The 16642-nt window shown below is 38.6% G+C and overlaps 1 protein-coding gene across 2 annotated transcripts in view; it reads left to right on the top strand.

Annotated features, from left to right (window-relative positions):
* The window catches only part of LOC115423903 (RNA binding protein fox-1 homolog 3-like), a 716495-nt gene that overhangs the window by 685706 nt on the left and 14147 nt on the right, over positions 1-16642 (top strand). For both annotated transcript variants that reach the window (XM_030140918.1, XM_030140919.1), the window contains 4 exons: positions 1422-1475; positions 9021-9113; positions 9837-9897; positions 10806-10859. In XM_030140918.1, the coding sequence (XP_029996778.1) occupies positions 1422-1475; positions 9021-9113; positions 9837-9897; positions 10806-10859 (262 nt within the window). The remainder of the gene's footprint in view (positions 1-1421; positions 1476-9020; positions 9114-9836; positions 9898-10805; positions 10860-16642) is intronic.

A 16642-nucleotide genomic window follows, 5' to 3' on the forward strand; every position in this document is an offset into this window, starting at 1 on the left:
AATCCCATTTACCATCAGGTTCAATAAATACTGGTTGTGTAAAGTGTACTTCAACTTCTATACATCAAGTATTTGTTAGTGATACCTAAGACTCATAAAAATAGAAAATACTGGTCAGTTCGGTAAAAAAAAAAGAATGAAATCATGTGTTCACTGTTAAAAAAATGAAATGAAAACCCAAGTGAAAGACAAAATCCTGACGAGGAAGCAAGTTTGATGACATCAGTATATTCACAGATGAAGGAAATATCAGTAAAATCAGTGAAAAGTAAAACTAAGGTTAGAAGTGAAAATACAAATGGTAGTTTTCAATGTGCAATGAACAGCACAAAATAAAAATGAAACAGACATAAAAGCAGCTGCTGTCAAAGGTTTGTGGTACAAAAATAAAACAGATTTGCAGAATGGTTTTGTAAATCGTATTTGATTCATGCATTCATTCATCATCTGTAAACCAAGACATATCTCCTGAGAGTAAAAGTAACACTAAGAAAAACACAAAGTACTTCAGTTCTTCAAAATAAAATAAGTACTGGCAAAAAATGGAATCAAAACTCAAATGAAAAAACAAACTCAGAGTAAAAACTTCTCCTTCTCCCCTTGGAGTGTGGACGTAGATGTGGTTTTACATCATTAGACATTAAAAGCTATCCCTGATTATGGTGATTATAGTCAACGAAGACAAAAACTACAACTAAAAGAGAAAAAAAAGAGCTGAAATGACACTTTTAAATGATGAAACCTAACAACAGTTCAATAGAATCACAGGTCAAATCATCTTTGTTTCCTCTGATGTAAACGATTCATGGTATGAGACTGAAAAACCCTAATAAACTCATACTTAAAGTCATTAATTCTTTCATCGGAGCTTCTATAAATCCTGTCTTTTTTTATACGATCTAAAACTAAAAACCAGTCAAGTGGCCAAAAAAAATCTGATCTTTGAATCAAACCCATTAAAAACTTGACTTAAAGAGGCGTGTTTTCTGTTGTTGACCGTGAAGGTGGACGAGGTTTCATATCTGAACATCAAATCCATTTTTTTTAACCTATTTGTGTTAAAACAACAAAGTGAACAAACGTCTCAGATGTAATCAAAGACCCTGTAGTTTTGTTTTTTTGTGTGTTTTTCTGTACTGATACTGTGATCTCATTTCATATAGGACTGATAAAATACTAAAATGCATTAAAGGAGCAGCCATGAATTCTCTTTTTAAAGCGTGCCAGACAGCTTCAAGAATGTTTGCCAAGCTAACAAATGCAAATTGACCACCATTTCCTCACAAAAGTAACATTTCCATATTGCCTTAATGGTTTTTCTTTCTCCAGTCGTCCTCCTCATGAATTCTCCGTCTAACTCCATCTCTGCCCTGCTCTTCTCTCCTCTCCTCTCGTCTTCTCTCTTTCTTTTCTCTCTGCAGCAATTTGGAAAGATTTTAGATGTGGAGATTATCTTTAATGAGCGAGGATCCAAGGTAAGTGAACTAGAACGCCAGCTGCTTCATTACCATGTACTTCTTCTGTTTCCTAATGATGGCATTAGTGTGGTGTGTACATTGGCTGAGAATAGTGGTCTCTAAGCCCGGTCCTGGAGAGAAGCATCCACCATGCCTCTCTCCCTCCCTCCCTATTGTTTTTTTGTTGTTGCAGCTCTAACCCGAGTTGTGAATCATTAGCCCTGTCAATCAATTCGTTATTGAGCTGTTTCACAATTCACTTAATTCAGCGTCGGTCGGGCTGCAGGTCTGATGGAAGTGGAACCGTGGTCCGTCTTTGAAGCCGGACCGTTGATTAGAACAGGCCCGGCGTTATTCAGGTTTTATCATCCGGGTCTCAGTAACGCAGATGGAAGTCTTTAGGGAGGGTTTACAGATAAATGTGTGGAAGATTCTGACGCTAAAATGCGTAGAGATGGTTCAGGACATCATTAAGAAGGAGCTGGTGGTGTTAATCTGTATTTATTCTGTTTATATATATATATATATATACAAAACACAACCAGAAGACCAAAACAAACAGTTAATCCATCATTTCATCTGGTTTGTTTCTCCTGAAAACAGAACACTATATGGACAAAAGTATTGGGACACGTTGAATTCAGGTGTTTCTTTTCTAACAGGTCTGGGCTACAAATCAATAATGACGAATGTTATAATGTAGTTCTATATCATGATAAATATCATTGCATTGCACTGGTTACTTTTGTTTAAATTGTTATCTTTGCTTCCAAAATACCTCAGAGATGTTTTTTTCTTCATTTCTCTCAACGCTGATTTTGTTTGTTTTGTTTTTTTTATCTATGACTATGATCTTGAATGTTCTACCTCCAAATTTCTAACATATTTTTCATGCTCCTACAGATAACCATCTACTTTCTTCACATTTCACTTAGGAAGAAAAATCTCTCATTTAACATTAAATTAGAAAATATTGATGTCTATATGTCAAATCAGCATGAACAGGACATCTTAATGCGGTAGCCATGATGTGTCCCAATACTTTTGTCCCTATAGTGTAAATGTGGTGAAGATTCTGACACAAAAATGAATAAAGTTTTAATGAACAGGTTGGGGGGGAGGGTTAGCAGTGAAAAGACCAAAACAAACTGTTAATCTGTCATTTCATCTGGTTTGTTTATCCTGAAGAGAGAAATTTAGATATATATTTCCACATGTAAATTGGTTTTAGATGAACAGACTCTAGACTGAAACAGTCGGAGGTTGGAAGAATATTCACATCATCATTTATAAATACAAGTGTTTTTGTTTATTTCTTCTAATGACAAAACACAAAGAGAAAAGTAAAACACACAAGACACAGGAATCTCTAAAAACATGTTTAGTTTAGTTTAGTTTAGTTTAGTTTCAATCTGTGGAACTAAATCATGCACCTTTGCTTTAGATTCATGGACTAGATTGAAAGATTTTAAAGAGTGGATGAACAGATTGGAAGTATATTTACATAATTGTTGTTACTACTACTACTTTACTATTTACAGCATTTACTATGACAAAAATATTAGTGTTATTTATTTATTAATATTATTATGAATATTTTGTAATGACAAAATGCTGTGAAAAGACCAAAACACACAACTATAGTGTTATTTTTTTTTCTGATTTCTCTGGTAAATGGTCTGTTTTTCCATAAATCCATGTTAATATTTTCATCTAACTGTACAGATATATTTAATTTTGATGTAAACTCTTCCGCTAAACACCGACAGTGCTAAATCATGGACATTAGTCTGAAGGTTGGAAGTGTTTACGCCGTGTGCTATATTTTTACAGCAGCAAAATGCAATGAAAAGACCGTCTGTTTCTCCAGCTCCCATTTTTTGTAGTTTCTTTCAAAAACATATATTTAATTTCAACATAAACCTTTGCCACAACGCTGGTAACATTAAATTATGTAAATGAGTTTTAAATTCATGGACTCTCGTGGACAAACAGGTCAGAGGTTTACAGCCGTCTTCATTTTAAGGAGCTTTCAGTCATATTATTTATTTTCAAACTAATATAATCCAATGAAAAGACCAAACAAATCTGACAGGACCAAAACTAATCATCACTCATTTCTTCTGATTTCCCTTCACTGTCTGGTAATTCTGATCACAGGAATCTAATAATCTAGCTCACAGGTTTATGGTTTCCTCTACAAATACAGATATTTAATTTCAGTGTAAATGTAAAATCATGCAAATTTGTTGTGGATTAATGGACACAAGATTGAAAGATTTTGTATCAATTGACCAGGTTGGTGTGTTTAGAAGGCGCTCCTCTAGTCTTATTCTATATTTTTTAATGGCAAAATGCAAAGAAAAGACCAAAACAAACAATTAGTCTGGCATTTCATCAGATTTCCATCTTCTGTTTGTTTCCCAGTAAACAGAAATCTATAAAAACAACTCATTTACCTGTACCTCCTATTAAAATATATATATTTAATCTGTTTTCTAAACACTAGATTGGAGGAATAAAGCATGTTTAAGTCACAGTTAAAGTCTTATTCTATATTTTTTAAAGATACGATGCAATGAAAAGACCAAAACAAACAATTAGTCTGTTTTTTCTTTCAGTCTGTTTCTCCCAAAGACAGAAATCTATGATAAAAACAACTAGTTTCCTTAAAAAGTGTTTTTGTTGTTTCATTTTCTGTTCAGTTTTTCTGAGATTGAAAGGAGTAATTGTCAAAAACAGCATCTGCAAAAAATAGAGAATCAGATCAAACTTTGTGTCTCAAATGCTAAGTGACGGTAGAATTATGTTAGAACTTGTATATTTTAACCCTTAGATGCACGAGTGTCTGGACCCTCCACTAGTCCATAAATGGGTCAAAATGACCCGTTAAAATGAATGTTGTTTTCATACCACATTTATCATTTTGGCATGTTAAAAATAATCATTTGTATTATAGTGTGGTCCATAAAAGAATGATTTTATGTTTGAAATATGTGTGTGTGTGTGTGTGTGTGTGTGTGTAAACATTTTTAAAATTTGAAAATATTTTTTAAAGTATTTTGAAAATTTGAAAAGCAAAGTATATATAGTATATAATATGTAGCATAGTAGTACATAACAGCAGTAGAACAATGTCAACATCCATTTTGTGAGTCCGTCCTCTGGCTTTGCTGTAGAATGAATCAAAGGTTCAGATGAAACTCCCCTGAAAATGAATGTGGGTCATGTTGACTCAACTATGGAAGATTGTGGTAGTAACACAAAATCTACAATTTCATCAAATCTATAAAAGTTAAGTTAAAAATTTAAATGGCATGACGTCAATAACAATAGTTTTTGGGAAATACTTGGAATTCGACATAACTTTTCATTACAAAGATATTACAATAAAACAACCTCACTGGGTAATTGTTGAACCACTTATGCATCTGAGGGCCTGATTTACTAAGATCACAAATAACCGATGCAAATTTGCTTGCTCGCACTAAAAAATGCACATGCTATTGATTTACGTGTCAACTAAGATTGCCTGCACAAATGACAACAGGTGCAAAGTCTTGGAGACAGCCCTATTTAAATGAGGATTTTGCGTGCGCTACTGGTTGTCGTCATGGAGACAGTACGCTGGAAAAACTGCTCTGGGATACGGCAGCGCTAATGGCAAGAGTGACTGGAATGACACAGATGCACGGAAATGTAACGTTGGAGGAGTTTCATCATAGAAGGTATTGGTTGACTCCTCCAAATCATCCCCTAGTTCATCTAGAAGTTCTAAAATGGCGTTGCTGAGTAGGCCATAAGTCTCAATTATTTTTTCATCCGTCATTCCAAAAATGTTGAGGCGAGCAGAAAAGATTGGTTTTGTGTGTTTACTTTGGTTGTGCCTATGTCGCCTCCTCGCCACAACAACTGCAGCCAGTTTTGCGCAAAGCTGTGCCAGTTAAACCCTGCCTTTCAGACGTGCTAAAGACGTTTCACCACAATCAGTTTCAGGTTTTTAAATCACATTCCGTGCACTACATAAATATTTGCATCTACTCTCACTAAAAATTTTGTGCGTTCTGGTAGAAATGCCCATATTGCTTATTCATCAGGGCAAACTCGCTAAATGGGTTGTGTCAGCTATTTTGCCCATTTGAGAGACACAACCGTCGCTGCGTCCTGTCAGTAGATAAGCTTCAGCGTGGTGTTTTTGCGTGCGCAGTCAAGTTTGCGCACGCTTTTACTCGAGCAAGCCTTTAGTAAATCAGGCCCTAAGGGTTAAACATCAGTCAGATTATTCATCCAACAGGTGATTCTAACTTGTTATGGACGGGTGTTTAGACCAGATTTCCTTGTTGAGAACATCATGACGTGGAGATGAATGATGTGATGCTTATAAAAGCTGTAGGTTTGATATTTGTGTATTGAACAGTTTATTGCCTCTGGTTCCGTCTGCTGGGTGGTTCTGGATGGTTAAACACACCTGTCATCTCCACACCCCGTCGGCCCAGGTAGAAATATGGATGGTTTCCACATTTTTCAAACATTTTGACCTGATGAAGATACTAAAACTATTAAAAACTTAACTATTTAAGAAAAAGTGTGTGTGGTGGAGTGTGTGCAGGCGTTAGCGTTTCCCACTGAGTATAAATAAACCTGTGTGGGCGCGTTCAGTCGAAACTTTTTAACAGAGGTGGAAGAAGTTCTCCGATCGTTTCATTATGTAAAGGAACAAACAACACATTACAAGTACAGAAGTCAGTACTTTTACATGTAAACATTATTATATTACACTCTCTCCAAACTGACCCAAACGTGAGTGAAATGCAATAAAATGTAAAAATATAAGAGGTTACTCTTGTATTAAGGTACAAATTAGACAAACTTTATTCTTTTTAACTTCATCACATTCATTAGGAACTATTATTACTGCACTAACTTTCAATACATTCAATACATGTAGTTTTCACACACAAACACATGCAGTTTCTTTGACACTAAAGATGCTCCTCTTTGAGTTAAACTAATAATATGTATAATTTATAATAGTATAATGTGGAAAAAGTCCATAAGGTTTGGATTTCAGGGCTTGTGGTGTTTGTACTTTTAGTTGAGTAAAGGCTCTGGATACTTTTTCCACCTGGAGCGTTGCTTTTCCTTTTTGCTTCACTGATCTGTTCATCTCAGCTACTGAGTGTCAGTAGAAAATGTAGATTTAATTAATTTTTGTACATTTTAATGTCAGGAGGAGAGACAGCAAATATCTCTTCTGGGTTTTGAGCTGAGGAATGTCGGGGACATCTGTAAGAGATGATGTAGAGGAAATGATCCAACTTATTACACAGCGATGTAGAAGAGAAATCAGTGAATTGGACAAAAATACTGGTTTAAAAGGATTTTGCTGCTTTCGCTTTAACAGCATTTGATTGTACAGATGTAAAGGTGTATAAAATACCTCATTACCATGGTGTAGGAGTATTTTGATACTTTGAGTCAATGTGGAGCCAGTTGTAGATAGTTGGGAGTGTCAGACAAATGTAGTAAAAGTCCAGTATTTGTCTCAGATGCAGCGGAGAAGGAGGATAAAGCTGCAGGAAATAGAAACAGTGGAGTAAAGTCCAAGCCCCCAGTTGGTACTGACTTAGATCCAACCACTGATTTAATCCGTTTTCCGGCTCTAAATCATGCATCAGATACATAAGCAATCCGTTTGTTTTGGTCTTTTCATATAAATCGTGGACCCTGGGCAGAATATTCCATATCAACAGCCTCAGAAAATCTTACAAAATGGATGGAAATTAAATTTCTGCTCTTAAAACCTTATTTTAGATGTTTCCATTGCACATTTTTTGATTGTATATATGCACCTCAGGGGAAATTTCTCCACCTAAACCAAGAATACCAACACACAAGCAGAAAAAAAGGGAAAAGCCCCCACCCCCCCACCCGCTCCGCCTTGGTGCTGCTGCATTCGCTGCAGTATCAGTCTCCTAACCACCTACCATGGACAGGTGAAGCCTGCAGCGGTGTGAACAGCCGAGTGCTACTCATCCAGCTGTTCATTTAATAGAGTGTACTAAGCTCCACGGCTTTCCATTCATAAAGGAGACAGGCTCCCCGGCTGGGTGTTGAGGCATGAATACTATTGATTCCCATTCATACCTGGGAGTCGTTTGGGCTCATATACAGGGATGGAGGGAGGCTGCACCCGGCGACGCTGCCTCTGCCGCTGCCAGACAAGATTGAGCACCGGATAAACCTGCCTCCTCCGCCGTAACAAGCATTTATTGTTTGTGCCCTACAAAGCCATTACCCATGATGCCTCTCTCTCTCCCTCTCTCTCCCACACCCTGTGTGCTATATAATGAACCTACCAGGCCATTAATAAACAATCTATTTCCTATGAAGCTTTGGCAATTTGCATTCAATATGTTTGTCTCCTTTGAAAAATGGTGGCTCCGCTCTCCCCTCTTGTAAGCTAATTATTTGTGCATGATAAAAAAAAAAGATAGAGGGGGGTAACCACAGCCGGGTGAATGTCCAAAGGATTAATTTTGCCCTCAATTCCTTTTTTGAATTTATTTCTTTATCTCTCTTTCCCCAAGGACAGGTCCCGTGTTATTTATGCTAGGAATAGCAGCCCGGAGATCCTGTGTATGCATACGAGATCACGCCGCTCGCCATCTCTCACATGTATTACATCCTCAAGCAATTATCAGGCAGCGCCGGCCACGCTCCCTCTTCCCCTGCCCATACCTCTACAAGTATATATAGAAACCAAAGGAATGGGACTTGTTTGGCCAGCATATCTTAATGCTCCTGCTATAGAGCTCAGGTCCAGTTTCCCAGTCCACATAACTCAAGGAAGTGACAAACCCCCCAGGGGAGCCGGGGAGACAGAGAGTTCGAGGTGGGGGGATGGAAATGAGAGGTTGGGTGTATTTTGGTCAGGGTTTAAAGTCAATATCCTCCTCGTTCTCTATCAGATATCAGATCATGGTATTTGCGGTGACACCATTCACTTTTTTGCATCAATGAGCCGGCGTAATCTTCAACTCCCTTCATAAAAAAAATAAGAATGTCCTACTTATTAGTGCAGCGAATTAGAAATAGTCAGAGATCAAGTGAACATCTCCTGGGAGAACTCCTTCTACCCGTCGCCTTCAAAGGCAGACGGGGCCGTTTTTTGAGCGGCTGAAGTTGTGTAGATAATTATACGACTATTATGGCAGCTAACACAGTGTTTTGCATCCGCTGCTTCCTGACATTCACCGATGGCACCGGTGCTGTGCTGTTTAATTGGGTAAAGCAGGCAGGTTTGTTGGTGTTGTTGTGTGAGGTCATGTCACTGTTATCCTCTCCTCCTCGGATCTCTCTGTTTGCTGTTTCCTGACGCCTCACTAACTGCCTCTAATTAATCTGGCTGCTTACAACTCGACTCTGCCGCCGCCGCTGCTCACCTACTCCTGCCTTCTCACCTCTCTTTCCTCTCTCTCTCTCCCCCCTCTTTGTGTGAATGTGTGTGTGTCCATCCTCCTTTTCTTTCTTCTTCTTTCTCCACCGGTGGCTAACTCTCAGGGCTTTGGGTTTGTAACTTTTGAAACAAGCACAGATGCTGATCGTGCACGGGAGAAACTAAACGGTACAATCGTAGAGGGACGCAAAATAGAGGTGCTTTCATTTTTTCTCTTCCCCCCCCATCCTTCTTCCTTCCTGCCTGCTGTCCAAACCCTTCTCAACTTACATTTAAAGCCATGAATAAGCATGTGGCCGCTGTGTGTGCATGGATGCATGCGTGCATAATGGTGCGTATAACCTGTTCTCAGTAGAATGCGGGATCCATACATGTCAACCCGGACACACCAGTTGTCCATCATCACCTGACAATGCAGAATGAATGCATGCCGTCATCCTCTGGGTTTGTGTCAGATCGGAGAAGGCCTGCATTCCCCCTGTCACCATCGTTTAGTGCTGCCTGCTCCGATCCTGCGACGAGCTGAGCCCCCACTCAGTCATTCCCATCAGGTCAATAGAAGAAAATCAAAGCACTGTCTGTGTTTTTCTGTTGGAGTCCATTTGTTTACCCTACCAATTACTGATTTTGGAGGATGCTCTTTTATTTTATTCATATGTGTCGGTAATTGGTGCATGCTTTCGCCTTTTTCCCCCCCAGTAATTGAAAAATCTTAAAAAAAAGAAGCTGGAATGATGAATTTCTGAAAAGGCGAACTAAATTCAGTGCTTGTGCCAACCCATTTTTATTTATCATGTTATGAATTTGTTATTTAGTCCTGGTCGGCTGCTTGCATTTTAGTCGACCGTGAACGCATCATATGAATGAACAGTGAATGCAACGCCGAGTGGTCACACACTACATTTTATCAATTTGAACAGGTGAACAACGCAACAGCACGAGTGATGACAAACAAAAAAGTGGCCAACCCTTACACAAATGGTAAGAGTTACAATCGGTTCTTTTTACTGTTTTTGTGGTTGAATTGTTTAAGAAGATCCTGCCTTTCTGTTTATAAGATGTTCAGCATTAGTTATAGTCACGGTTAAAATAGAGCAAAAAGAAAGACACATCATGTTCATCCATATCCCAAAATAACCAGTATCCAGGAGAGCGTATGCACACTTTGCACTTCATGATATAAAAGGTCATATTTTTTGTCATTATTTGTATTTGATCAGAATTCAAAAGTTGTTCATTTTCTCATGATTTTTAATATTCTGATTCAGCCACTAAAATCAACACATTGTAAACAATGGAAAATTACAACACTAACGCCCCTCACTGAAGCAAGTAAAAAATGTGCATTGACACATTTTAGCTTTTAACATTTGACCTAGCACAAAAAATAATAATACATATTAACCAATGTTCTTATTAATCCTTGACATATACCAGGCTACAAAAAAAATCTAATTTGTATGTAGTATATTGGAAAAAAGTTTTTTAGCATCAAAAAGTATGGTTTGTTTACATTACAAACATGGCCTTTAAAGGGTTATCATTTGTTTATGGCTCAAGTTGATGAAATACAAAAAAAGAGTTTTAAAAAAGTTAAAAACTGTTTGAGGAACATTTTGACATTAGTACAGCACTGCGCTGACTACATGCTTTTGGAACTGGGGGGTTATAGCGCATCTCCCCAATGTTTTCAGTTTCACATCAACACATCACGCTCCATATTCTACAGTTTCACTTTTTTCCAAACCAACCAGTTGGATTTCCATAAGGACACTGTGGACAGTCATGAGTGGATCAGATTCCATCACTTACTTTTATCATGAAAAACCCAGAGGTACTACGGCTCCTGTTGTTGTTTTTCACCCAGTGTTTGTTTGTTTGTTCTTCAGGCTGGAAGCTGAATCCAGTGGTCGGTGCCGTCTACGGTCCTGAACTGTACGCCGGTGAGTCGCCTGCACTTTCATATTATAGTGTGTTTTCCTCTGTACCCGAGGCCACTATCAGCCACAACCAATCCCAATCTGGCCCCAGAATTTCTACAATCAGGTTCATCCTGAACCTACTGAACATGAAATTCCCCTCAAATCAAAGTGAATCTGAGAGCGGCCCAGATAAGCAGTGGATGATCCAAGCCTCTCTGAGTGGCTGAGGGAGCCTGAGCCATTGTTTGCTCCGTGTGCAACTGTAAAGCTGAAAAAAATGATTTCAAGAGCAAGCGCCCCTGCAACTGTTATCAGATTGTGGAGGCTGCTGCTGTGGATGGATTTGCCAAGTGCGCCAGATTGACTTTTACAGAGCTAACCGAATAAGGGAGATTGAGTGAGCGATATTGTTGGCACCTACCCTGTCGAAGGCCGCTATTCCTTCTGGTCTCAGTAATGGAGGAATGAGATGAGCTCAGTGGGGTTTTCCCTATCTCTCCCTGCCTCGACATGCCAGCTTTATTGCTGTATGTTATATGAACCCTTTGCATTTTAATGAGGGGGAAATGGTACTATTTCATTTGGAAGAAGTGCTGAGCACATCGCGCCACTTTAACGGCTTTCCTTTCTGCTCATTAGACTAAAATCTGTTCATTCCCCGGACAGCTTTACGGCGAACCTCTAAATAACTGTCCATGACAGAAAGCAGCCATCTATCATTTTTATTTCATCCCAACCCCTCACCCCCTCCGTGCCTTCTCCCCTGCCTCTCACCCTCCTCCTCCCCCCACCACTTTCTTGTTTCCGACATCTTACCCTGATAATTATACACGTACAAACATCCACACATCCCTCTCCAGACGTGCATTCAAACATATGTTCAAGTGGACTCTTCAGTCTTAACTTGTTCAACATACATTTCTTTGACCTATATATTCAGATTTTTTTTACATTCGGACCTAAGCATTTGAGCATACAGAAATAGATAACCTATGTAGAACACAGACACATATACATGTCGCCTCTTTCATGCACTTTCTCCATTTTACACTCACACACACTCACGCACACACACTTTCCCAAATCATCTCATAAATCAGAGGGAGTGTGGTCCACCACTCCAGGCAGGGGAAGCAGGAGGGGTTGGGTGATTTATTGGCTGCTAATTTTTCAAGTCGTCTTGACATGGCGCTGGAGTTTGCCAAGCCTAAACGACAACATATGCTTGCCAGCTGGGAAGATGGGAAACGTAAATAAGAGATACATTTTTGAAACAAAACCGTCCTAATGAGTGCCACGAGGCTGTTTTAACTCTGAAAATAGTGCGGAATAAATAAGAGCAGTGACCATGGCTTTCAGCAAGATGCTCCTCCCCTCCTGAACAAAAAGAAAAAAAAAAAAGGAATCAGGTGCGCTGGATTCAGGACGTATTCCAAAATCATCATAGCTACAGTTAATACACTTTTGGTGGGAGTAAAATGGGATATAAAGGCGATTAATCACTGTTTATCAGTCCTCATTTCTGTGCGGGAGATCAGTGAAATTGGGAGCCATAAATCCTGGCTCGGTGACAGCACACTTCGTCTCCATTCGTCCTGGCGCTACAGGTTTATTGTCCTCAAAACCCATTCAGGAGAATGACGGATGAGAGCCTCACGCCGGCTCCCCGCTCTTAACCTCTTCCAGGGTAGATTGGCTCCTCCTACTGATGGAGGAGGGGGGTGGAGCGCGCAGAGCAGTGCGGGCGGGCAGCGCTGGCCTCAGGTCCGTGTCCTCTGTTGGCACCGGGCGCCGTCTCCAGAGGGGAGGGGGTCGTGGATTGGGTTGCCAGTCAAATGGAGCGATTGGCAATAAAACACAGCGATGGTACAAATCATGGCGCGCAGTGGCCGTCGACATCCAGAATGTGCACACTTTAGCTTTTACTGTGTGCTGCTTCACATACAAGCTAACAGGAAGACAGACGCTTAGACCACAAATGGAGACTTTTCAGTTAGTGAATGAATTCCTTACTTTCCAAACATCCACAAGTAAAAAATTTAAAGGCAATTATCTGTACATTACTCATCAGAAAAGTTCACATTTATGCAGTGTAGATGAATTAGTGAAGATGTTGTTTATCACCTTCTGTTGTTTGTCACTGTACCATAGTGTGTCTGCTTTTTTTACTGCTTTTATCGCAGATAGCCTAGTTTAGGCCCAAAAATAGCTTTAAAAGTAGATTTTTTTCACATTCTTTTCCTTTTAACTGACATTAAAAAAGGTAATATAGTTTAACTTAATAATTAAAGCAATGATTTGGTGATTGCCCATATCATAAACTTTGCATTTTGTGGCTAAGTTGCAGTGTAGCCAATGAAAAGCAAAAGTTTTTGAAGGAAAACTAAAGTTAAAAAAAAAAAAACCTCTATTCCTTTCCAACTGCTTGGAACAGTTTGATTCTGTTCTCAGTATAAATGTCAATATGCTTTAACCATAGTGGTACAATTATCTGTATCAGTATCATTCATCTGTAAAAGGTCAATCAAAATATCTTCCTTTATGAAAATTTACATCATTTAGTTTTAAGCGTCTTAACATGCAGTCTCCATTAGCATCTTTGTTCAGTTGTTGTCAAGGTTTGAGTTTTACAAAGCGAGTGGAGTAAAATTCTACCAGGTCTGTGTTTAATTCCCAGTTTTAATGCTCACTTTTGGGATTTATAAAATGAAATTTTATTTCCACCCTGCTCCAGATCAAGGTTTAGAGCTGCTCATTGACTTGAATCATATTGTTAGCTTTTGGCCATTACATGATCACAAAAAGCTGCGACTTAGACACCTAGTGTCTATGATGATATTTTAGAATTATTGACATTGAGCAGAGAGTTGAACCACAAAATTAAAGCCGCTAGTCTGTGTATTGTTTTTTTCTGAAAATAATACATATCATCAGCAAAACACAGTATCATACAACATGACTTTTTCAGCGAGTTGTGCGCCAATGAAAGCAGTGCAACATAATCCGAACAACCATCAAGCTAACTCCAAAAATGCTACAACCTCAAGAACATTACCCATAAACCACCACCTACAGGTCATTAATCTGACTACATACTTTATTAACAAAGACCTTTAATAACTGATATATCTGATATGTCTCCAGACTGTGTTCATGTAAATAGTCACCAGTGAAGTGTCGAACATGTAGTGACTGTTTTCAATCCTTTAAGGGTGTGTTTTTACTGCTCTAGTGTACATCTACCTGTGCCGACTAATTAATCTGACTTGCATTGTGGTATGAACGTTAAACACAATGAACCACAACAAACACATTTAAAATACTACGATGAATAAAAAGAATACTTTTTTCCTCTTACTACAGATCTGCACCTTGTCAGATGCAGTCAAAGGCCTAGCTGAGTGTAAAGGGAGACGTTAGTTATTTTTATTGCCATCTATTTAATCATTTGTGTTTTTCCCCAAATATATATATATATATATATATATATATATATATATATATATATATATATATATATTTTATTATTATTATTATTATTATTATTATTATTTCATTTGTAGAGATGTTTTTTTGGGTTTTTTTTTTTTTTTGGTTGAGTTTAGAAGAAAATATTTCAACTGGAGCAGGGGAAATAAAACTTTAATTTCTTGGAGTTATAATGTCTTATTTAAATTAATGTTCTGTTTAATTGCCAGGGCATTCATGTGCAATTTGTTCAATAATATAATTAATTTAATTTCTTTATTCAGTAGGCTGTTCAGAGTTTGTGGTCTGTTAGCGGTGTTAAAGGTCCTGTGTAGCTAATGCACACATCAGTATGAGGTGTTGTGTCATCGTTGCAGGTTTTCTTTCATCGCGCAGGTTTAATCCACGTTAATACTTCCTCTCATTGTTTTTCTTTAATAAAAGTCCTGCAGCTCTTAATGAAAAAAAACAAAACAAAGGCTCCACAAAACAAATCAAATCTATATGCAGCCCCTATACCCCTGTTTCTCATCTTCATAAAATTGGCCAACTTTTCTAGATTCCTTCTCCTGCTGGATGGTTTCAGCACCACGGACAGCTGCCGCTCTGAAATCCCGTCATCTGGCCGCCGCCCCCCCGGCGAGCACCGAAGCCCCTCCACCGCAGCTCCTTCCACAGAGGGACGGCAGACGAGTGGCTTTTCATTTATCCGTTTTTCTGCTGCTGAGGTGCAGTTTTCTTGAAGACTGGTGAAAACCTACCAGCTGTGTAAATGACAGAAAAGAAAGGCTAATTGCCATCTTAATATATGTAGACAGATCCTCTCATTGTTGGAGTGTACGTTCGGGGGATAATTAAGCTCCAGACTCTTGATTAGATTAAGCTGTTTTTGGTCCCCTGTGCGTGGATTAAGTGCTCATTGCCCCATGTATTTGAGCAGGAAGTATTAGAGAGATCAACCTTGTGGAAAATCAGATCTTTCTTTATGGGAGCCGGTTATGACCCCATCATTGGCACAGAGCTGGATTACCTCAGGTCCAACTGGCTCTGCAGGTATTGAGCTTCTCTCAGGTTGACACATATGACATATGAGGTGCAGTGTGACCCCGCCGCCCTCCGGCACATAACTCATATTTTCTCCAGCCCCCCTCCCGGAAAAGGTGTTTGACTTTGGTGGCTAGACCAGGTTTGTGCTTTCATACACCGTGGCTGTTGTTGCTTTTCACGGGCTTACCAAGGTGTGACAGAGCCTTTGATTTATGGGTTATTATTGAAGCACTGTAGCCTATCGCCAACTCATTATGAGTTTACATTCACATACATCACTGCATGCATATTGCATACAAATTTCCAGAAAAGAAAGAAAGAAGCAATAGGACTTTCTGTGGCCCAGAACAGGGTTATTATGGTGGAGACTAAAACTAAAACTAGCTGTAAAAAGCAGAAACTAAAATGAAAACAGAGCAGATTTTACCTGCAATTTTTGTTTTTGTTTTGGTTCCGCTCAAGGTGTTAATGTGGGTCAAACTGTGTTTATGGTGAAACAGCTTATATTTGATGATTTTTTTTCATCCTACCTTATACACCTTCTAGAAATCATGTCTTTCCTCACAATAACAAAAAAAATAAATAAAAACCCCAACTGACACTGAGCCCATTAACATACACTTTATAAATGTGAAAAAACCCTGGTTTAGAGGTTTTAGTCCATCATCGAATCGTCAGGTTTTCGTATGTGCGTAGTGACGGTAGAATCAAACATCCTGTTATTGTCTTCAGCTCATGTTTCACAATGTCACTTCCATTTCCTACGATTTAACTTTTTTTTTTTTTTTTAACACATGCAGATGTAAAAGAATGAAATAAATCAGATTAGTAGGTATGCATGCACGAAGACATTAGATTATTGGGGAGACGTCCAGGTGTGTTCATCTGATTTCTCATAATCAGATTACTGTAGTTTTCTGATAAAGCATCACATCATGTTGTTTGCATGATCACTAATAAACTGATAACTCCAGAAATCAGTTGTTGATTAGAGTATTAGTGTGATTGTAAACAGGCTCAAGAAATTAAACAAAAACTCAACTATAACACCTCAGTTCCTCAAAATAAGATACATTAAATCTACTTATGCACTTGTGAACCTCAAGTTAAATCATAAAACCAAACCAAACAAAAACTAATCAAAAATTCAAAACTATAATAACCGTGGCCTAGAAATAGCATTGATTTGTGAAGACGGGGAGGAAACACCTCAAAAACTATCAAAGAGGATTCTTTTTGCCCTTTCACAGCCGCATTCAGATGTCCACGGCTCCAAAAAAAGAGACTAA

Source organism: Sphaeramia orbicularis, chromosome 8 (genome assembly GCF_902148855.1).
Source record: "Sphaeramia orbicularis chromosome 8, fSphaOr1.1, whole genome shotgun sequence".
NCBI classification, from domain to species: Eukaryota; Metazoa; Chordata; class Actinopteri; order Kurtiformes; family Apogonidae; genus Sphaeramia; species Sphaeramia orbicularis.